At 39.3% G+C, this 22,264-nt stretch overlaps 1 protein-coding gene across 2 annotated transcripts in view; it reads left to right on the top strand.

The window, feature by feature from the left end:
- The first annotated feature begins 4,709 nt into the window (after positions 1-4,709).
- Positions 4,710-22,264, top strand: part of lhfpl3 (LHFPL tetraspan subfamily member 3) — a 294,536-nt gene continuing 276,981 nt past the window's right edge. The window contains exon 1 of one of the 2 annotated variants that reach the window (XM_043713863.1): positions 4,710-5,614. In XM_043713863.1, the coding sequence (XP_043569798.1) occupies positions 5,212-5,614 (403 nt within the window). In that variant the 5' untranslated portion in view covers positions 4,710-5,211. The remainder of the gene's footprint in view (positions 5,615-22,264) is intronic. The other variant, XM_043713862.1, reaches the window with a different exon arrangement.

Below are 22,264 nucleotides of genomic sequence, written 5' to 3' on the forward strand. Positions count from 1 at the left end.
GCAGGGAACTCTAATTTTAAAAAAATGAATTAACATTCTAATAGAAACATAGAAAGTCAGGAATAGGAATAGGACATTCAGCCCTCAAGCATGCTTCTCCATTCAATATGATTATGGCTGATCATCCAACTCAGTATGCTGTTCCCACTTTCGCCTATATCCTTTGAACCCTTTAGTCGTAAGAACTGTATTTGACTCCTTTGTAAACATATTCAGTGTGTTGGTCTCAACTCCTTTCTGTGGTAGAGAGTTCCACAGTTTCACCACTTTCTGGGCAAAGAATCCTTTCCTCATCTCAGTCCTAATTTCCCCATGCCTTATCGCTAAAGTTTAGAAGGATGAGGAGATCTAATTGAGGTATATAAAATGCTATAGAGGATTTGACAAAGTAGTTGGAACTACTACTTTGTAGGGCAACCTAAAATGAGAAGTCAGAGTTTTAGTCTAAGGGATTATAGATTTAAAACAGAAATGAGGAAATGAGGAAGAATTACTTCTCTCTAAGGTTCATAAATCTGCAAATTCACTACTCCATGGTATAGTGGATGTCAGAACATTCAATAAATTTAGGAAGAAGATAGATTTTTAATCACTAATGGGTTAAAAAGTTATAGGGAGCTGACAGGAAAGTGGAATTGAGGCCATAATGAGATCAGCCATAATTGTATTAAATAGCAGAGCAGGATCAAGGGGCTGAATTGCATATTCCTACTTTAAGTTCTTCTGTTTTTATGAATCTTTAGATTGTGACCCCTGTGCATTTTCCCTGTTTAGTCCAGTTAGAACTTAATAGATTTCTATGAGATTCCGCTTCATTCTTCTACATTCCAGTGATTATACTCCTAACTGATCCAGTCTCTCTTAATACGTCAGTCCTCTAATCCCTGGAATCAGTCTGGTAAACCTTTGTTCCATTTCTGCCACAGCCTGAACATTCTTCCTCAGATAAGGAGACCAAACTGCACAGGTATGGTTTCACCAATTGCAGCAAGACATCCCTGCTTCTGTGCTTGAATTTTCTTGCTACAAAGGCCAACAGACCATTTTCCTTCCTTCGACATCTGCTGCTCATGCATGCTTACTTTCAATGACTGGTGTACAAGGACACCAAGGTCTCACTGCACCTCCTCCCTTCCCAATCTATCACCATTCCGATAATAATTTTCCCTTTTATAAGTCCATGCTGACTCTTTCCAATCCTGTCAATGTTGTTTAAGTACTCCGCTGCTAAATCTTTTATAATGGACTTAATTATTTTCCTTACTTCTAATGTCAGGCTTAATACAGATATACATACAAAACTAAATAATACTGAGTACAGAAGTAAATTACTGCCAAAAATGATCACTCTAATGATAACAAACTTGTTTTAAGGATTATACAAAACCAATGCAGCAGTCATGAAAACTAATTTTATATTGATGATCTGTTCGGTAGTGGTAGACCTCAGGTGAAATTTGAGAAATTCATAAGATATTTTATTTAATTATTTCATATAAGTGCATTAAACACAGCCTGATCTCATGCACTAAATTCACAGATTATAACATCAGCATGATACAAATTGGATATGAGGTGCAATGTATGTTGAACCCACTTGGCACTTTGCAGCAGTCTCCCCTATCCACTTGCACAATATATTTGATTTTAGTTTTGAGTCACAGCTTATCTGCTTCCCATCCTACTGTATGGTCTGATCTTCATAACACTTGGGCACACATGTTCAACCATTTACTGGATTGACATTGAAACTACAGTATTTTCCATAATGTATTTAATGTTGTCAGCAAAATGTATTGTCCTTGAAGACACTAATGTATTGCATCCTCTGTCATGACCTTCAATTTTGACTTTGACTATTCCTCAATATACTTCTTATTCACCTATCTCATGTATTTACAGCACAAGACAATTCTGAACAAAACAAATAATAAAAACTTTTTAGATATAGTAATTTGTTGTGTTTTCCAAACATATAATGTTAACTTGGAGAGCTTTAGCAAACCAAGCACCTTATTTTTAGATCTGATAGTCAAGTAATTATCTAGCTGCAAGTTATCGTGTAACAGTCTTAGGGTACAACAGCTAATGGTCCCAACAACCTTTCAAAGGTGCAGGATGAGTGGATAAATGGCTGCTAAGAGGACCAGGAATATCTCTTGCTGCCATATGTATTAAAATCACTCTGCAGCCACTATTTCAACATGGAAAGAGAATATTTTGGGTCTCATAACACAATTTGAATTCCGACAGAATATGTTATCAATTTGCTGTAGTTTTTAATGTCTGGAAGAATTAGACAGAATCCTATCCAAGAATGAATGAAGTATAATTTGCATCTACTGTGCTCTGCAGTATTTTGCCATGAGAAGAAGGAACCTATGCAGTTGCAAAGACTGAAAGGCTCGACTATGCATTACTCAGTAAAGAGGATGGGGAGGCAGTAGATCTGACAGATGTCAAATCATGCATTTGCCAGCTTCTGTAAACTAACCATTACATGTTTCTCTGGCCAACAAATCATCAGCTAACAAAGAAGGAACAGTTGGTCAATATTTCCACTCCACATATGTGTCGCCCAGTGATATTTGCATCCTTGGGGTTTCTCTTGATGGAAATGTAGTGTGTGTTTCTCATTTCCTGAACTGGATTTTTCTAAGTGTCACTTCAGTTGGAAGATCAAGTGCTTCTATTCCTCACTAGGAATCCATGACTCATTCAATACCCATGATGAGAAGCTTTCATGCTCCTTCTCTATTGTCAGCCTCCTCCCACAATATCAGTACACTTAAACAAGGAGGAATGTTTGGATGAGTTATGCAGCCAATAGTTATGCATACAAATACAATAATTTGAATTTGAATTGGACCTTTATTAAAACTACCCAAGTCACTTCACTGGAATTTACTATAACAAAACTCGACACCAAATCAAATCATTGGCCATAGTCATAGAGATGTACAGCATGGAAACAGACCTTTCGGTCCAACTCGTCCATGCCGACCAGATATCCCAACCCAATCTAGTCCCACCTGCCAGCACTCGGCCCATATCCCTCCAAACCCTTCCTATTCATATACCCATCCAAATGCCCCTTAAATGTTGCAACTGTATCAGCGTCCACAACTTCCTCTGGCAGCTCATTCCATACACGTACTACCCTCTGCATGAAAAAGTTGCCCCGTAGGTCTCTTTTATATCTTTCCCCTCTCACCCTAAACCTATGCACTCTAGTTCTGGACTCCCCTACAGCCGCAACATGACCTCCCAACTCCTGTACTCAATACTCTGACCAATAAAGGAAAGCATACCAAACGCCTTCTTCACTATCCTATCTACCTGCGATTCCACTTTCAAGGAGCTAGGAACCTGCACTCCAAGGTCTCTTTGTTCAGCAACACTCCCTAGGACCCTACCATTAAGTGTATAAGTCCTGCTAAGATTTGCTTTCCCAAAATGCAGCACCTCGCATTTATCTGAATTAAACTCCATGTGCCACTTCTCAGCCCATTGGCCCATCTGGTCAAGATCCTGTTGTAATCTGAGGCAACCCTCTTCACTGTCCATTATACCTCCAATTTTGGTGTCATCTGCAAACTTACTAACCATACCTCTTACGGTCATATCCAAATCATTTATGAAAATGACAAAAAGTAGAGGACCCAGCACCAATCCTTGTGGTAATCCACTGGTCACAATATCTCAGCAAGAGGCCCAGCAATCACTTCTCTAGCTTCCCACAGAGTTCTAGGGTACACCTGATCAGTTCCTGGGGATTTATCTACCTTTACCCGTTTCAAGGCATCCAGAACTTCCTCCTCTATAATCTGGACATTTTGCAAGATGTCACCATCTATTTCCCTACAGTCTATATCTTCTATATCCTTTTCCACAGTCAAAAGCTTAATTTAACAGGTAGCTTTTAAAGAATGTCATGAAGAAGGAAAAGGAGAAAGATAGACTGAGAGGTTTAGGGAGAGAATTTGAATGGCCACGGAAAAGTAATTAATTATTGTCTTTAGTCTCTTTTGGTTCTACAACCTTGAGTTCTGTGTATTTCTTCAACTCTAGCTTCTTTCATATCCAAGATTTTCCTTGGCTTACCTTTGACAATTGAAACTCTAGAATTTTCTGCCTGTCCATCCACTTTCCACCTTGAGGTCATTCCTTAAAACTTAGTTATTTGATTGAGCATTTGATCACCAATCCTAATATGTTTCTCTCCAGTTTGGTGTCAATTTCTGTGATACAACAATAACTTGCATTTATGTCATATCCTTCATATTATTTTAATTTCCCAAATCTCTCACAGGAGCGTGATCAAATAATACCCTTGTGAAGTACCTAGGGACATTTCTTTACAATAGGAGGGTGCTATATAACTGCAAGTTAGTATCTTCCAGTGAAGTGCAGTGATATAATTTCTTGTAGCAGGTGATTAAGAGTATGTTTTGCAGGCTGTGATGCCTTTGGAGGCCATGAGATATGGCAAAAAGCCATGCATATAGCGTAGATTGTCTGGATGTGTCTGAGTACAGGTGATCATTCAGAAAACCGTTGCCAAACTCATTAGTGTTTAGAACTGAATTGGAATTGAGAAACGCGATCAAAGCATCTGTACGCTGAACCACTGGCAACGGTTCAGTTTTTTGTAGTATGTATATATTAATTTGCAATGACTGTTACAGTCATCGCCTTATTTCAGATTGTTAAAAACTACGTGTCCCAACATACAGCGCGCTTGGCAATTCCTGCTTGTGGTCTGTTTGGGGTACCGTCTCAGACCGCCTTTGGTGGAAGAGGCTTTGCAGCTCGCGAACCAGCTCTGCCATCCTCCAATAATCCTCTAGCACCAGAGCCTGGACTGAGGAACCGCCAACGTGAGCAATGCGTCGCTGATCAACGCACTTTGCACATAGGCTGTGCACCTTGTGGGAGGGGAAGAAAATCCGTCTGATGGAGAGGTAAGAGTCACAGCTCGGAACCCTAACTCCAAAAATAAGGGCAGAATGTCAAATTGGGAACAGGACTCGGCGAATATTATTGAGCATCGGAAGGTATTTTTGGGGGATGAAGCCTGAAGACCACCTCTGGCGAGTTGACTGATTATTTACGCAAGGTCCAGTGTGACCCAGAAAATCAAGCATCGTTTGATAGCAAGAAACTATTTTTTTTTTTCGCGGGATAAGGGTAAGATTTTCAGCACTAGCAATGTTGCCAGCTCAGGAGGCGGCTAAAATTTACCACACCAATTACGTGAGGAACTCAAGAGCGATCGGCGTACTCTGGGCTATTTTCACCATTTGTTTTGCGATAGTGAACGTGGTGTGCTTCATCCAGCCTTACTGGATCGGAGATGGGGTAGACACCCCACAAGCCGGCTACTTTGGGCTTTTCCATTACTGCATCGGCAACGGGCTTTCCCGGGAGCTGACCTGTCGCGGCAGCTTCACTGACTTCTCCACCATTGCGTCCGGAGCTTTCAAAGCCGCCTCTTTCTTCATCGCGATGTCCATGGCGCTCATCATGGGCTGCATCGCCTGCTTTGTCCTCTTCTTCTTCTGTAACACGGCCACCGTCTACAAAATCTGCGGCTGGGTGCAACTTGCATCTGGTGAGTCAACGTGGGGAGAGCACATATTCCCTCCCCATTCCCCCCACCTACCGCCCACACCTTAAAATAAATAGTTAGCATCTCGACGTATTTTTAAGTATCAACTTTGTCCGTCAACCGCATCTCTCTACAGCGATAGCAGAACGATCCTCTCGAAGTCAATGATTGTGTAGTCAGTGTTTGTCTGAGCTAATCTCTGCAGGTCAGATTTTGATGGTATCTGGTTCAGAGGTGGGTGAGGTGAGGGGAGTGTTCTGAGACCTGGCTGTCCACCTTCCACAGAAGAATCCGTTTGAAGTGTAGCAGGCAAAGCTCACCTCAGGGATCACGAGAATACGTGTTTAAAATAATAGTTGTCAAGGCATTTATCTATGTTATTCTGGAAAAGATAAATGTGTTTTCGACGGTTAATATATGTCACCTCGTTATTTGGAGTTGTCTGTCTCCCTCACCTTGTTAACCATCTATCACGCATCACTGAAGCAACCAGTTAGGTACCAGTTAGATTTTTGCCCGCCTTGTTCATTTTGGGTTACTTGTTCTGAGAATTTGCAACGGAAATAATGGTGCTTGTTTAGTCATAGTCAAAGAGTCATACAGAACGGAAACAGACCTTCCAATCCAACTCATTCGCGCAGACACTCGATATAATGTACATTTTTGATCAGTTGAGTTATTGCCCAGTTAGAATTTTCAGGATAAGATTCGGACAATCGCATGTAACTGTTGTGTAGTGGGAACCCATAAGTGCTACAAGTTATAGCAGCTTTGGAAACGTGGCTGCAGTGTAGTGATGTGTGAAAAAGCTTTAAGCAGCAGAGTTGACTATAAACTAGTTACAGGTCCAGCCATTCCAGGAGCAGGTTTCCAAACAATGCATTAGATTGGGAAATGATTCGATTTCAAGCCAATGTTCAACCCTTTCACCTTTGCTTTTTGTAATGTATTCGTATAGCTCAGATGCAACTGTCCAAGAATAATGTAATCCGAATGGAAAGCGAAAATGTATATAACACGATAATTCGTTGTTACTAGATTTTCAATGGAATGGTTGGTATTGGAATTTAAATGTGTGCTTTAATTCATTGCCATAGTTTTATATACTAACTTCACTTTGTTTTGAGGACAGATATTGAAAGAAATAATCCACTATCTAATTCAATTTACACGTTCCTTTAAAATTGAAATCTACAAGTAACATTATCTCAACTCATGATTTGTGAAATAAAAACGGAAAATGTTGCCAACTCTCAGTCAGCTCGGGAGGCAGCAATTCCGAGATAAACCAAGTTAGAGCGATGACAATTTTGTCAGACATCAGAACGTTTGACGAATGATCATCAACCTAAAGCATTAACTTTGTTTCTCATTCCGTGTATGCTGCCAGACCTAATAAGTATTTGCATCATTTCCATTTTTATTTCAAATTTCTGGTATCCACGGTACATTACTTGTGTATTGGTGAACCTTGTTTGGAGATTACTAAATGCCAACAGGCCCCTATTTAGTCCATGATACCGCGTGCACAATACGATCACAAACACTTTTGAAAAGAGTACAAAGTCACATCTCATGTTTATTTTTGTGTGTGATGATAATTAAGTAAAAGGTTCATAGATATTAGCAAATATTGTATTCCCAGGTCTACATTATAGGATTGTGGTTGCTTTATGGTGACAGTGAAGTTTAAACTACACCAGACAAAGCGTGTGTTATAAATAACTTAATATAATTCTAGGGTAAATACTGATGTAATCAAAAGTCTACCTGAATTAAATGTTGCTACATTTATTATCACAAATATGTTACTTGCTATGAATGTATAGAAATAGTTTTATTTTATCCAATATTTTGTTCTTCAATATGCCAGATATTTACTGAATGCTTGTTCTGTTTATTTCTTTGTAAGGCTGTCAGCATTCTTGTAACAAAAGGAATTCTAATCATTGTAATAATGCAATGAAAATTAAATCAAAATATACGTGCTATTGCAAATGATTTCTGTTTCTATTAACTTTAAGGAACCTTTTTAACCTAATCTGACTTCTGTGTCAATTAATTTTATTGTCATCAATTTCAACCACATGAAACAGTTACATTAGGAAAAAGGTACTGTACAAGATTATAAAAAGCATTATATTGCATATGAAATAAAAAGCAGGGATAAATTCTCATTGTTTCTGTTGACTCAAAAGGACATTGTTTTATAGATTGATCCTGAAAATGCAATCAAGTATGTCTCTTCTGAATAATGTGGAGCAATGTATTCTGTTTGTTTCATCTACATATCAGACACCACTCAGTATTATCTTGTGTATGGGAGGCATCATATGAATGAGACTAAAGCTTAGTTGATTGCCTTTGTTTCAACTGCAGTCTGCTTTGATTGATCCTGTTTACAGGTTGCAGATGATTTATGTTAAATATGTAAAGATATACAAAAAAGCAGCTAGGTCAGATTATTACCGGAGGCAATGAGATCACTTCAGCAGCATTCACTAACTAATAGCAAAATCTTTCAAATTAATGTCTTGTGGAAAATTAAAGTCATGTTGCTGTTTGGAATTTTAAGCAATGTAATTGTGTGATTCTTTTAATATTACTATTTGAATTTGGCAATAACATCATTATATTTATTAATATAAATCTTACACTTTTTTGCAGCACAAATATTTAGATACCTTGTCCATTAAAATAAAAATTGAAGGCTTTGGGCTTGGTTATCTAGGATTTTTAAAACCTCCATTTTGCAAGATACTATGTCCAGAAGTCCTTCCATCAAGCAGAAGCCAGATATCTTTTATGTAGTTTAATACGAACGTCAGGAATGGAAGGTTGCTGATGGAAGGAGATGAATGTTCAATCAATCACTCAGGCATATCAGGAGTCAAAAGACAGGTTAACCCCATAATGTCTCATCAATCACCAAGCCATTTAGTTAATCATCAGAAGTGCCATGGAGTATTGTGAAACTAACTGACTCTGTCACCAGATGTCTGTCACAGAGTAAGTTCCAATCTCTCACTCATATAAGTGGGTTTTCAAGGTCTCAAAAGTATCAGTCACCTATTTTGAGAGTAAATTAGTCTTCACTTGTCTCTTTCATTCTTTGAGATCCTTTGCAGATGGTCTTGAAGATACCGGCTGTTGCATTGTGCGCTGCAACTGATTAAGTCATCCATACCTGATTGCATAGAGATTTACTGTTGTACATTTTCTATCATCTACTGAGAGCTGCTCATGACAACCTCAACAATATTATAACGGTCTTCTACTCCTGTGTTGACTTTTGTATGAAGATAGGCTGAATACCAAACCAATAACCAGTTAGCAGATAAACAGCATAAAATATAACAGAATGTCATCCCTGATGAAAGGCTTATGCCCAAAATGTGAACTCTCCTGCTCAGGTGCTGTCTAATCTGCTGTGCTTTTCCAGTGCTTGAAAATGGCAAAGCTGATTGACTCTATACATAAAGGAGACACATTTGTTGTCTCCAGAACGTTTAGAAAATATAAATAAGTTATAGGGATAATTCTGTATGTTTCTGGAGAAAGAGCAGATTGAGATCAAAGTCTCTCACCTTAAAGAGGCTCCATTTTGATGACATGAGGAGAAAAACAAGAGATCCAGTCATAATGCAATATCAGAAAGAAATGAGATTACAAATTAATCAATTACTGGGGAAATGTTGAGGAGGAGGGAAATCGACTTGACCAACAAATGAAGTGATGTGGCAAATAAAGGGGTAAAAGAGACTTTCTTAAATGTAAAACTAATGGGAGCCATAGAGTCATAGAGATGTACAGCATGGAAACATAACCTTCAGTCCAACTCGTTCATGCTGACCAGTTAATCCTAAATGCTGTAATTTTACCAGTTTCCCCCACTTCCTCTGGCAGCTCATTTCATACACACACCATCCTCTGTGTGAAAACGTTGCCCCTTAAGTCCCTTTTATATCTTTCCCTTTCACCCTAAACCTATGCCCTCTAGTTCTGGACTCCCCCACCTAGGGAAAAGACCTTGTCTATTTATCCTAACCATGCCCCTCATGATTTTATAAACTTCTATAAGGTTACCCCTCAGCCTCCGATGCACCAGGGAAAACAGCCCCAGCTTATTCAACCACTCCCTATAGTATAAATCGTCCAACTCTGGCAATATCTTTGTAAATCTTTTCTGAACCCTTTTAGGTTTCACAACATAGGAAGGAGACCAGAATTGCATGCAATATTCCAAAAGTGGCCTAATCAATGTCCTGTGCAGCCGCAACATGACCTCCCAACTCTTAAACTCAGTGCTCTGAACAGTAAAGGTTAGAGTACAAGATAAATATAATGATAAAGTAAAGGAATTAGCAAACTGATCAGTAGTAAGAAAATAGAAAACAATGTCAAAATCATGGGAAAAGTATGAATAATTTTAAGCCTGAAAAATGTTTGAAATATATTTTCATTGGTGATAGGTTGTCAAGGAAATAGATCAATTAATTAATCAGAGTTCTGAAGGTTTACATGGTTGCAGCCCAGCTGAGGAGGAGTGTTTGCGATTTATTGACAGATGTCTGTGCTGCTTACAGCCTCCAGTAGAACAACTGACTTAGCTGGGGACGTGGAAATTTATTGTGGCAACTTGCCATAGTGTAGGTGAGGCAAGTGCCAAGAAGGAGCTAAATTTAAAAAAAAGAATAACTCTTGCCACTTTCGCTAGAAGCCAGCTGAACCAAAGCTTTTGGAAACAAGTCTTTAAATTTTAAATTCTTCTAAAATAATTAGCATTGCAGGATTCCAGGCTGATTGGCTTCCCTCTCAACTAAACATAAACATCTCAAGTCTCTTGTTAAGGGCACAAACAAGCATTTTGAAAAAGGAAGAGGATTTTTTTTTAATTTCATAGTGAAAATAAATTCTTTTCTAACGAGAAAACCAAGGGAAGAAATCTTGCATAAACAACTGCTAGTTTTATTTGGTCTCACAAACTGTTGATATTATAAACTGTGAAGGTTGACTCTCACTTGAAGTTTGTCTCTTTAAAATATTAGTACTGCTGTAACCCTATAGCTTGGGCAATTTGTCAAATGATTTGCTTATGAGCACTTGTAATAGCTCAAGCAGAAAATTGTTGGCTGCGGTCTACCGTTGGTGTTGATTACTCACAGTGTTGGTATCTATTGAAATAAACCTCCAAACTGAAAAGAAGAATGATACATCTCTAGTTTATGATGGTTGGAGTCGGCAGTGTTTGCCAATAAGGTTGCATTGTTTATTATGAAAAATCATTCTCCAATTAGAGCCACCATCCTGGAGAAGGATGAGAGTGAAGTTTCAGGAGTTAGACATTTATATTGTTACAAAGCGGAGGTTGACCCGAGAACTAAAACCAAACACGCAAAGAGGAGCAATTCGCCCTATAATCTGTAAAAGGTGTATGAAAAGTGGTGTTACCTGCTTTTCAGCAACTTCTAATAGTTAAATAAAATAAACCCCTGATACTTTAAAATCAACAAGTAACATTTTATTTATCTTGTGATGATGCTGCTCTTTTGTCCTTGGTTTTTTTTCAGAGGGGTCATAAAGACACAGGTTCTGATGTGTCTGGTTTGGATGGGTTTTAGAGCCAATTTGATTATAGCTAACAGATACTGCCTCAGACAAAGGCTTTCAAGTAAAAAAAAAAGACTGCTTTTACAATGAAAGGGGAGTAGCCAGCTCAGCTTTTCTTTGGTTTGGTTTGGTTTTAGCAGTCTGGTTGTTCAGAGCTGCTGGTCAGTTTAACCTAGGGAATCAAAAGAAACAGCTATAATGGAAGAAGTTTCCATGCTAAATCTCTCTGCCATCTCTCTCTCCTGTAAGACTATGTGTTTGATTTTACCTTTTTTTCCAAGGGGTGTTTATGGAGATTTTTGCAGAAATTTGGAACAGCATCATTAAGTTGGGATAATTTGTTGGATTTTCGGAGAGGTTGTTATTCTATATTCTGTTCTCTTTTGTTTGTGTTTCATTTGGTAATCTTGCAAATAAATTCTGTTTTGTTTAAAACTAAGTGGTTGGGCCAGCTGCATCACTCCTGGAATATCCACCATACCCCTGCTTAAAATAGCTAGAGATGTTAGGGTCTGGGCTACTTTCTTGAAATGTTTTGAGGGCGTCTGGCCTGGTCCAAACAATCTAACTCCAACAGTGAACAAATTAACAAAACTCATAACAGACCAAATAAAACCCTTCTAACTACTAACTATTCCTGAATAAAGCAAGATTCTAATGGTATGCTGTTCCAATAAATACAATTCCCACTAAATAGAATTTAGTGTCTCAAAATAACAGTCAGGTTATGTGTCTTCTTGAATGTTCAGTGCATTCTCCATCGATTCTTCTGTCAGGAATGCCTTCTCCATCATTGGTACTGTTGTTATTCACATGGTGCATTCTCTAAGACATAGAATAGAGGAGGCTGAGAGAGCCAAGGATTCTCTCTTGAGAGCTGAGGGCTCATAGCTCTGGTGGATGCAACTATCTCTGGGATCTTTGTCCAACTGCCCCCTTCTTTTATACGCTGATGACTTATCAATATTTCTTATAATGGGATTGGTCCTATGTGGTCAAAACTCTTAGACATAAATGTAATAGGTTATTGGTATCTAAATGCTTGGCTCAAATTGATTGGCTAAATTCAAAAGCCTTACGTCTTGATAAAAACTGCTGCTTGGCCTGCTAACTGGCCTTTTGATGCAAATGTTACAGTTCGGGCTTTCTGTGAACTTGCAAACTTTCAAGCTGCTACTCACAGACATCCGTTTTAAATCTCTCAGTATCAAAAAGGCACCATCTTTTAAGGGGACCAAGCAATGGTCTCCCCCCCACTAGCATTTAAAATTTTACAATTTTACAAACACCAAATTCCAACTTCTTGCTACCCAATCTACAATTATTTTATCAAATTTAGCAACAATATGTTATGCAAATTTTAAGGAAGAAGTATTTGTTTTTATTTCCAAGAGCACTTTGTTTTTAGAAAGGGAAATTATAAGAAGCGAGTCAAATAGAATATTTTACAGAAAAATTCTCAAGGAATAAACTGCCAGGGCATGCCATTAAACCATAGAGAATATGAATAAGAACAGGCATCTGAAGCATTTCTGAAGACAGTGGAACTGAACAGGTTTGTGAGAAAGTACATAGGTAACGATGGGATGCCAACATCAGAGCCCAGTTTAGTCAAAAGGCATTTTCTGATTTATAATAAATGTTAATAAATGTTAATGTTTTTAAGTCTGTGGAGGAAGAAGTGTTTGCTAGAATATGAACATGTTTAAAAGGAGAAACAGTAATTTCTCTGAGAGGGCAAAAAGATTGAACTTGGCACTTAGAATTTTGAAGCTGGGAGTAATCATGGTTAGAAATTTGATTTTGGACCTTGTGTGTAATGAAGGTTATCAGAGAACACCTTGAAAGAACACCTCCTTTTGCTTCTTAGTTTTTCACTTGTTATTTAGAAATGCATGATTTATAAGTAAATGACCTTCCTTTGGAACTTGATAATTAAATATCAGATCATTTCTAAATCATTAAATTTGTTAAAAAGTGAAATGTTGTTCAATATTCGCATCAGAAATAATGAAGCTAACATAATAAATTGTGGCCTATCTTAATCCTATGTCTTTAACATTTTAAAGAAACATGGGTTTGTGGGAGTGTTGATACTTGTCATTGCAGAAACCAACAGTTAAAATATCTATTTACCTATTCATTATGTTAAAGATTGTGTGACTCTGCACTGCTTCTATTCATTACATTTCTAACCACTTCCTCTTGACATTCAGTTACATTACCAAATACTGTGGTTGAAAGACCCAGGTCCAAAATTCTGTGGCAATTAATTCACCTCCTGGCTCCACAAATCCTATCTATCAAGGCATGAGTCAGGGTTGTGATGGCATATTTTTGAACATGTCTGAATGGGTCCAAATGCAAAATATTTAGAAGCTTGGCATCATCTAGGACAAAGCAGCCCACTTTATTGATGTTCCATCCATCAACTTAAACATTATTTTCCTCCAACACTGGCACACATGACAATGGTGTACACAATTTATAACAAATACTCACCAAGCCTTCTTGAACCACACCTCCAAACTTTCAGCCACGATCACATATAAGGGAAAGGGCAGCAGATGCATGTACTTCTCCACTTGCAAGTTCCTACATACTCCACCCAGCTGAGCCATACCAACCTAACTTCGAAATATATTGTCATGTCTTCATCATTGCTGAGTCAAAATCCAAAACTCCCTTCATAATAGTACTGTGGGAGTAACTTCACTATACAGATAGTAATGATTTCAGAAAGCAGCTCACTACTACTTTCTTAAGGGCAATATATTTTGTCTGCCAGTGATGCTTGTTTCCCATAACTGAAGAAAGAGAAATACACTGTGTTGGTCTTCACTGCCATTAATTTTTCAAATACTGGTTTCTTGCTTATAATAACATTATCAAATGCCAGTCCATAACTTGTTGTTAGATTTCCTGGAATGTCAGACATTATTTTCTTTCTCTAGTGTAGGTATGCCAATCCTTATTTATTTACGTGATGACTTCAACCTTTGTAGATTGCCCATACTTCACTTTGTTTCCAATAAAAAAAATCTTGATATCTCTCAAAAGTTTCTTCTAAGATTCCTTTATGCAACCTTCACTGTCTTTTCTTTATCTTCCATTGCTTTATATCTCTCCCAGTCTCATGGAAGTACACTATTCTTCACCTTTTGGTGAAGTATTTTACTTTTATGCTATCTTTCACTTCTGTTGTCAACCAAAGATGTTTTAATTGATAAATGGATCTCTTTTCCCCTTAGGGATGTACATACTAGTCCTGTGTTAAGCTAAGTTATGCTTTGAATATCTCTAATAGTTCATGTGTCATTTTACTCAATAACAATTTTGACCACTTTTTGTTATCATTCTTTAGGCAGAATCTTACTTGTCGCACTGAATGGGTTTAATCGGAAAAAGATAGGATGGAGGGCATTGGGTCGGTTTGTTGATGTGTTCCCACCTCTGGCTGATCATGTCAGAAACATGATAGAAGTGGCAAGGACTATCTTCTCAGTAGCAGCAAGCAACCAGTTGAATATGTAATTTCCACTTGTGGGAAGATTGAGTACAGTTCTGGGATATTCTTGTTGGCAGACAAGCCCTCCACTGAAGTCAAAACCCAACAGGTACCTAGTAGTGACTTGCTGGGAGCTGAGGTGACCTTTACTTACACCTGTACTGGCACTGCAAATATCAACGGGCCACATCTGCAGCCACAGGTCATCATTGTGGAGAATTTTCCTTTCCACATTGGTGTCACTGCAGTTGCAGCCAGTTTACTTTTAAAAACATAAACACCTTCAAAGATGGAGATGCCCTCATGGGCCAGTTCCTACAAAGCGACACACACCTCTGCTAATGTTGTAGGCTCTCTGATTAAACCTGAAGCCTCAAGAACATGAAGCCTGTCATCCTTAATTCAGTTGGGAAGTTGCCTCCTGTAAGAGTGCATCAGCAGGCAACTGCCAGTAAATGAATGCAGGATAAAGTAAATAAGATCTAAATGGAGTTAATCTTCATTCACATTTTAGGAATGCTTCATAGAAAACTGGAACAGAAGAAACTGAAAATTGCAAATTTATGATTAAACAATTGAGTGAATTGTAACTTAATTTGAAAAATTGAGACATGAAAGAAATCACCTCTTTACTCCAGAGGACTGTGGTGGCTCAGTCATTGGGTAAAAACATAATTTCATAGATTTTTACATATTAAAGACATTAAGGGATGTGGAGATGGTGCAGAAAACGGCATATATGTAGAAGATCAGTCATGATCTGGTTGAATGACAGAGAGTGCTCAAGGGACCAAATCAAATACTCTGCCACAGAAAGTGGTTGAGGCCAAAACATTGACAGTTTTCAAGAAGGAGTTAGATACAATTCTTAAGGCTAAAGGGGTCAAAAGTTATGTGAGGAAAGTGGGAGCAGCATACTGTATTGGATGATCAACTGTAATAATCATATTGAATGGTGGAGCAGGCTTTAAGGGCTGAATGGTCTACTCCTGCACCTATTTTCTATGTCATTAAGTACTGCTGCTCTCATTGACTATGACCACTTTTCATTCATTGAGTTAGAATAAGCATTATTAAAACTTCGAATCTTCCAGCTTTGTGTCTCCTTTTCAAACTTAGCTTTGAATTTGATTGTATTATGATAACTGTTCAGTTACTGTTAGATTATTAAGAGTGTGTAGCTCATTGCTAAATTTAGTAATGCATGGCCTTTCATTAGGTTCAGAGATTATTGCTTAGAAAAATATTGTGAATTCACTCAAGAAATTTACCAGTCGTCTGTTTTGAGCTACTCTGTTTTTAATCTAAATGAAAATTCAAGATTCCCTTTAAACAACTATGCTTTTACTGCAAGTTTGTCTAATCTCTGGATTAATATAGTACACTACTTGAAAATAACTTTACAGAAGGAAAAATAAAGTCTGAGTTTTGTGACTGCAAAAGCAACCTGTTTTTGTCCATTTTGCTGAAACCAGAATGTTGTCAACAGTGTGCTACTTCTGATGTTGCAACCGAAACCGTGCACCACTTCCACATTCTTAGTTTTTCTGTTTTCCATTGAATTACAATTCAGGTTCTAAATTCCAGCAGAGAGCATGTGGAACATGTGTAATTTAGCAGTGGGGGGAGCTTTTCATTGGTGAAACACGCCATTAGCCAAGAATGGTATTTCCACAGGCAGGCTATTAAAGTGCCAACTGTTCAAACAGGGAGACTGCGTATCACTGCTGGGATGCTGTAATGCTTTAGAGTAGTACATTATTGCAAGAGATGTCTGACTGTCGTAGCTGAATTGTTCCACTCATCAGCAATGCCTCTCTGCAAGTTCTCCTCCAGAGCATTAAGGAAAGGCAAGAGCTGCTTCTTCTCAAAGATTACATTAGAAGGTCCTCTTGCCTCCCCAAGGTAGCCTGGATGGAGGTGGCAGAAGATTGAGCCACCACAGAATGAACAGGACAGCCTGGTCCCAGTGCGGGAAAAGGATGAACAACCTTCTCTGATCCACATTGCTGAGTGCCAGTGTCACTTTCCAACAGGAGCCTCTCATGGGGTCATTAAGTAAGAAAATGTGCAAGTTGGCAATTATGCCAGAAGATGAATGCACGACCGACCTTAGTGTCCCATGACAATTGAGGTCTGAAGTTCTGGAAATTTGCCTTTTGTGTGAATTCAATGTTTGAATGACAGGGCTTTATGTGTGATTGCGACTCATGCAGAAAAGCAGCAGGATGTCATTTGACATGCACAACAAGCAGATCTACAACATGCAGAGAGGACACGGACTACTGGAGTGCTCAACCGTAGGCTCCTCACATCTGCTGAGATAGAATTGCTGGTGATATCTGAAGGAGGGCGTGATCTTTGTGGCAGATGGTGAGGCATCCAGGAGTAAAAAGATAAAGGAAACCATTCTGCGAGTGGCAGACGAGCACACATGATGCATGTGATAAAATGTGAAGTGCAAAAGGTATGATGATTTCTAACATTTTGTTCTCCACTATTGATTATCACCATCCAAGGACTGTGCCAGAGCTACATCAGAACCTGATGAGTCTGTTACTTGAGATGATGAAGCCAGTGCTCAAGAGGGAATATTGTCATCTGCTTCATCACCTACCTCTAGAGGCTACACCCGCGCAATCTGCAGAGGGTCCTTGTTTATATTCGGAAACACACTACAGACACATAGTAGCTGAGAGAGGTGGGGTAGGATTAAACAGCCGGATCATCCAAATAATCAGAGGACTAGTGGGGCGGCACGGTGGCACAGTGGTTAGCACTGCTGCCTCACAGCACCAGAGACCGGGGTTCAATTCCTGCCTTGGGCAACTATCTGTGTGGAGTTTGCACATTCTCGCCGTGTCTGCGTGGGTTTCCTCCAGATGCTCTGGTTTCCTCCCACAGTCCAAAGATGTGCAGGTCATGTGAATTGGCCATGCTAAATTGCCTGTAGTGTTAGGTGAAGGGGTAAATGTAGGGGAATGGGTCTGGGTGGGTTGTTCTTCGGAGGGTCGGTGTGGACTTGTTGGGCCGAAGGGCCTGTTTCCACATTGTAAGTAATTTAATCTATTGGACCCCTGCTGAGCACCATACAATTGATAAACCTTTAGTCATGGCCTCTTGAAGCCTGGGGACATTATTGTGGAGATTCCAGGGACTCTGTACAGCTTTGTGTGGGGTATGGAGGAGTCCATGCAGTCTATGGCTTTTGTCATATCTTAGGCATTTAAGCACATGGCTTCTTCCATGGAGGTCCAGGTCAAGAATTCAATAAAGATGTGTTCTTACCTGTATTCCAAGGCTGTGGCCATAAGTTCAATGCAGCAGTGGCAAAAGGATCAAAAGACATCTGGACATCCCTCAAGGAGCCATGTCCTGCCAGGTGACAGAGTTGTTTTTGTGTACATAGGTGAAGGAGGAGCACATGCAAGTTTCCCTGAAGCTTATCTCTCATGGCATCCATCGAATCAGCAGCATCTCCTCATTCCTTTCACCTTCGACCTCAAAATCCTGAGTAGGCTAGACTAAGAGGAATCCCCCACACTCCAGAATATGCCTGTCATGGTCATCAATCAGGCATAAAACTGCCTCCACCTCAGGTGCTGATATTGAAAATGCCTTAGATATGGTGGAAGGGAAAGAAAACTTCTAAGAATATGAAGCAAAAGGTAGCACAGTGGTATTTTCATATAAATATATGCATAATATGATTCCTTTTCTACAATTGTTTGTGATCATTGAGAATTATTGTGGCCTCTCATAGTTGCAGATGTAATACTCATGGCATGCATCATGTTTCTCATGGTGTGATAACTGGAAAGGAGACAGGGACATAGACAAAAACACTGAATGATCTGTTACATTTTCATCCATTCTTCATTGATCATTCATATGGATGATTACTTCTGCGATGGTCATTCTGTGAAATATGGCTTTCAGTGATGTCTCCGCTGGCTACTATCTATGAACCTTAAACTATATTTGTGTACTTAAATCTCAGTGGCGATGAATCAGATGCAATTGATTTCAAAGCACTTAAACAAGTGCTTTGGGCAAGATAGACTGCCACATACCCCTGAAGTCTCTTTAAAATCAGATGTCATATTGTTCTAGAGGATGCAGGCTAAGAATTAACTGTACAAGGGAAGATTGCATGGGCATGTCTATATCCCACAAAAGAGATGGAAGTCAGGTGATCGTCTGTTGCTGATGTAAGTGCATTATTGTTATGCAAATCTTGTGTAGATTAGGCACCCCTTGTCTGTCTCTCCATGGTGCTGGCCTCCACTAAGGATCAATTGAATTCATGGATTCCTCCTGATGCATCAAGAAAATCTCCTGGGGGCCTGGTTTTCCTCACATTCTTGACTTAGATTATCTGTTGGTGTTGTAGTGCAAAGATTACAATTCATAGCACCTTCTGGTGTGCGTATTAAAGAGCCCTTCCAGACCTGTCAAGGCAGCAGCAGTGCATTTTAAGAATCCCACTCTATGCCTTACAACGGCTCTGGTGAATGCATAAATTGGTAAACATTTGGATTAGGAGCAGAAGTATGCCATCTGGCCCCTCTGTTCATTGACTGATCTGTGGTCTCAACTCCACATTCCCTTGTTAGTCACAAGGGACTCCCGATCTAAAGTATTCAATGAAGCTGCTGCTGCCAGTCTCTGAGGAGAAAATTTCAAAGACTCATGGTCCTCTGAGACAAACAACGTTCCTCCTAATCTCTACCTGAAATGGCAGACATTATTTTTAAACTATATCCCCTGGTTCTAGTCTCTCCCACAAAGAGAATCACCCTTTCAGCATTCACCTTGTCAAGTCTCTTCAGGATCTGATATGTTTCAATAAGATCACCTCTCCATAAATTCCAACAGCCCAGCTATAAGATAAAGACCCCATCCCATAAGAAGACCAAAACTGTTTAAAGTTTGAATGGCTTCACCAGAGCTACAACTTGAGCAAAACACTTGCAGTGCCCGAACAGTAAACGTTTTGTGATTAATGTACAGGACACCCAGAATCCTTTGTGCCTCAGAGTGCTATGATCTTTCTCAATTTGAAAATATACAGCTTTTCCATGCTTCCCATAAAATTGGATAAGTTCACATTTTCCTGCATTACACTCCACCTGTCAAACTTTTGCCTACTCACTACTCATTTAACTTATATAATATCTTTGCAGACTCTTTATGTCCACCTTAAACGTACTTTCCTACCCATCTTTGTACCATTAGCAAATTTAGCAACCATGTCTTTGGTCCCTTTGTCCAAAACGATTATATAAATTATTATAATTAAAGCTCCATTGATCCTCACAGTACAGCACTTCAACCTCACATCCTGCCAACCTGAAAATTACCCATAATGCCCACTCTCTGCTTCCTATTAACAAAACAAACATCTATTTCAATATGTTACTTCCAAGAGCATAAACACTCCTCCAGGTCCAAGGATGCCTTATTGGTGTCATCAGTCATATGGAGGGAGATTAGATCTTGTCATTCATTTGTCAATAATTCATTTGTCAATTTAAAAACCTCTGGGAGATGTGAGTTCTGTGACATATACATTGTGACAATTCCATCAGAAATGAGCATATATCTGCAATATTCTTCTCCTTCGGCCACGTACCAATTGTATGTTCACGGAGTGAAATCCTTCATGATTACAATTACAGTTGAGGTTCCTAAAAAGCATTTTATTGTCCATATGAATGTAGTTGTTGACACTTGCATTCAAGTTTAACAAAGCTGTGACACTGGAGGTGGCCAGACATGTATCCTGGCTCCCTTTGTCAGTGGGGAAGTTGAAGAAATCCTTGGCACAAGAAAGTAAGGCATCAATCACCTTCTTTATGCACCTGTATGATGGCTCTGGCCTTTGGAATGCCACTTATGTTACCCATCATGTCCTGGAAGCCATTGCTGGCATTAGAACTTGAGGGCTAGCTGGCATAGAGCTCAGATAAAATTCATGTCTACATATGTTAATGAATTATCTAACATATCTCAGTGTCCATTACCCTCAATGTCCTCCAATTTCTCTGGATTTGCCCCTCAATTGGAGCTAGTTTGTTCTTGTCTTCTGGAGGCGTTGTTGCACCAGTACTCATATTCACTGATACCTTCACCTGGGATAGCTTTCTCCTCTGGTGTAATATGCTTTTGGCTTTGTGACCTTTTATTGGGCAGCAAGAATTCCCTTCTTCGCATTTTCTCCTCCTTTTCTTGAAATTTTAGGAAAATTGGGTGAATGAGACGTAGGGCTATGGCAATAATTAAACTGTGTGAAGAGGGAAGATATGCATTTAGGAGCATGGTTGTCCACAGTTCTCATCATTTAACTAATTATTAGGGAATCCCTTTAATTGACCAGTTCTGTGCAATGTGAACTCCACCAAGCCAAAATGACCCGCTCCCACTGGGATCTGCAATCCATACAAATAAACATGGAATTTCAGAAAACCACAAACAAAGGTGATCCTATACCTTCTACTCTCCCCTGTCATCCTCACACTTATCCCCACCGCTCTTGGCCAACCCAACATAAATGTGTCTCTCTCCTTTGTTAACCATGGACCTTCCCACATTACCCTGAAACCTAACACTATTTTCCTGCACATGCAATTTCTACTGTTGTGCCTCCACTTGTGACTGTCCCAATACCCATGCTAACCCTGAACCCACCTGTTATCCTCCTCAATGCATTTGTTCACTCCTTTGTCCAATTTAATTAGGCCTTTCAATACCTGACCTTGAACAGAGACTTGCCCATATACTGAATACAACTTCCCCCCTTGGCTGTAGCTCTTCCTCTGCTATCCCATTCAATTCAAAGTGGAGGCGATGGCTTAGTGATACTTTTGCTGGACTGTTAATCCAGTGATCCAGATAAAGTTCTGGGGACTCAAGTTTGAATCCTGTTGTGGCAGATGGCAGAATTTGAATTCAATTAAAATCAGGAATCAAGAGTCTAATGATGACCATGAAGCCATTGTTGATTGTTGGAAAAAACCATTTGGTTCACTAATGTCCTTTAGGGAAGGAAACTGCCATCCTTACCTGGTCTGGCCTGCATGTGACTCCCGACCCACAACAATGTGGTTGAGGCTTAACTCCCCTCTGGGCAATTAGGGATGGGCAATAAATGCTGGTCTAGCTAGTTATGTCCATATCCTGAATGAATAAAAAAGAACCCTGAACATCTAGCCATTGATAAAAGCAATTTAGGCCTTTTATATATATTTCAATCCCTACTTGACCCATCTACACCAACTCCCTTACATGACCACCAAACCCAGAGCACTAGGCCCCTCTCTCCACCTGCATCTGAACACCAACCTTTCAACACCCATTGCCTTGCGCCATAAAGATCAACAGGATAGCTACTTTCCTCACTCCATAAAGCTGACTGGTGCATGCCACCTTTGAAGGATCATAAACCTAAGACCACAAGATTCCTGTGCATCGCTGACTTTATCCTGAGAGTAGCATTTTATTGAAAACTGTTTCATGGTGAAGAATATTCATGG

Source organism: Chiloscyllium plagiosum, chromosome 23 (assembly GCF_004010195.1).
Source record: "Chiloscyllium plagiosum isolate BGI_BamShark_2017 chromosome 23, ASM401019v2, whole genome shotgun sequence".
Classification (NCBI taxonomy): domain Eukaryota; kingdom Metazoa; phylum Chordata; class Chondrichthyes; order Orectolobiformes; family Hemiscylliidae; genus Chiloscyllium; species Chiloscyllium plagiosum.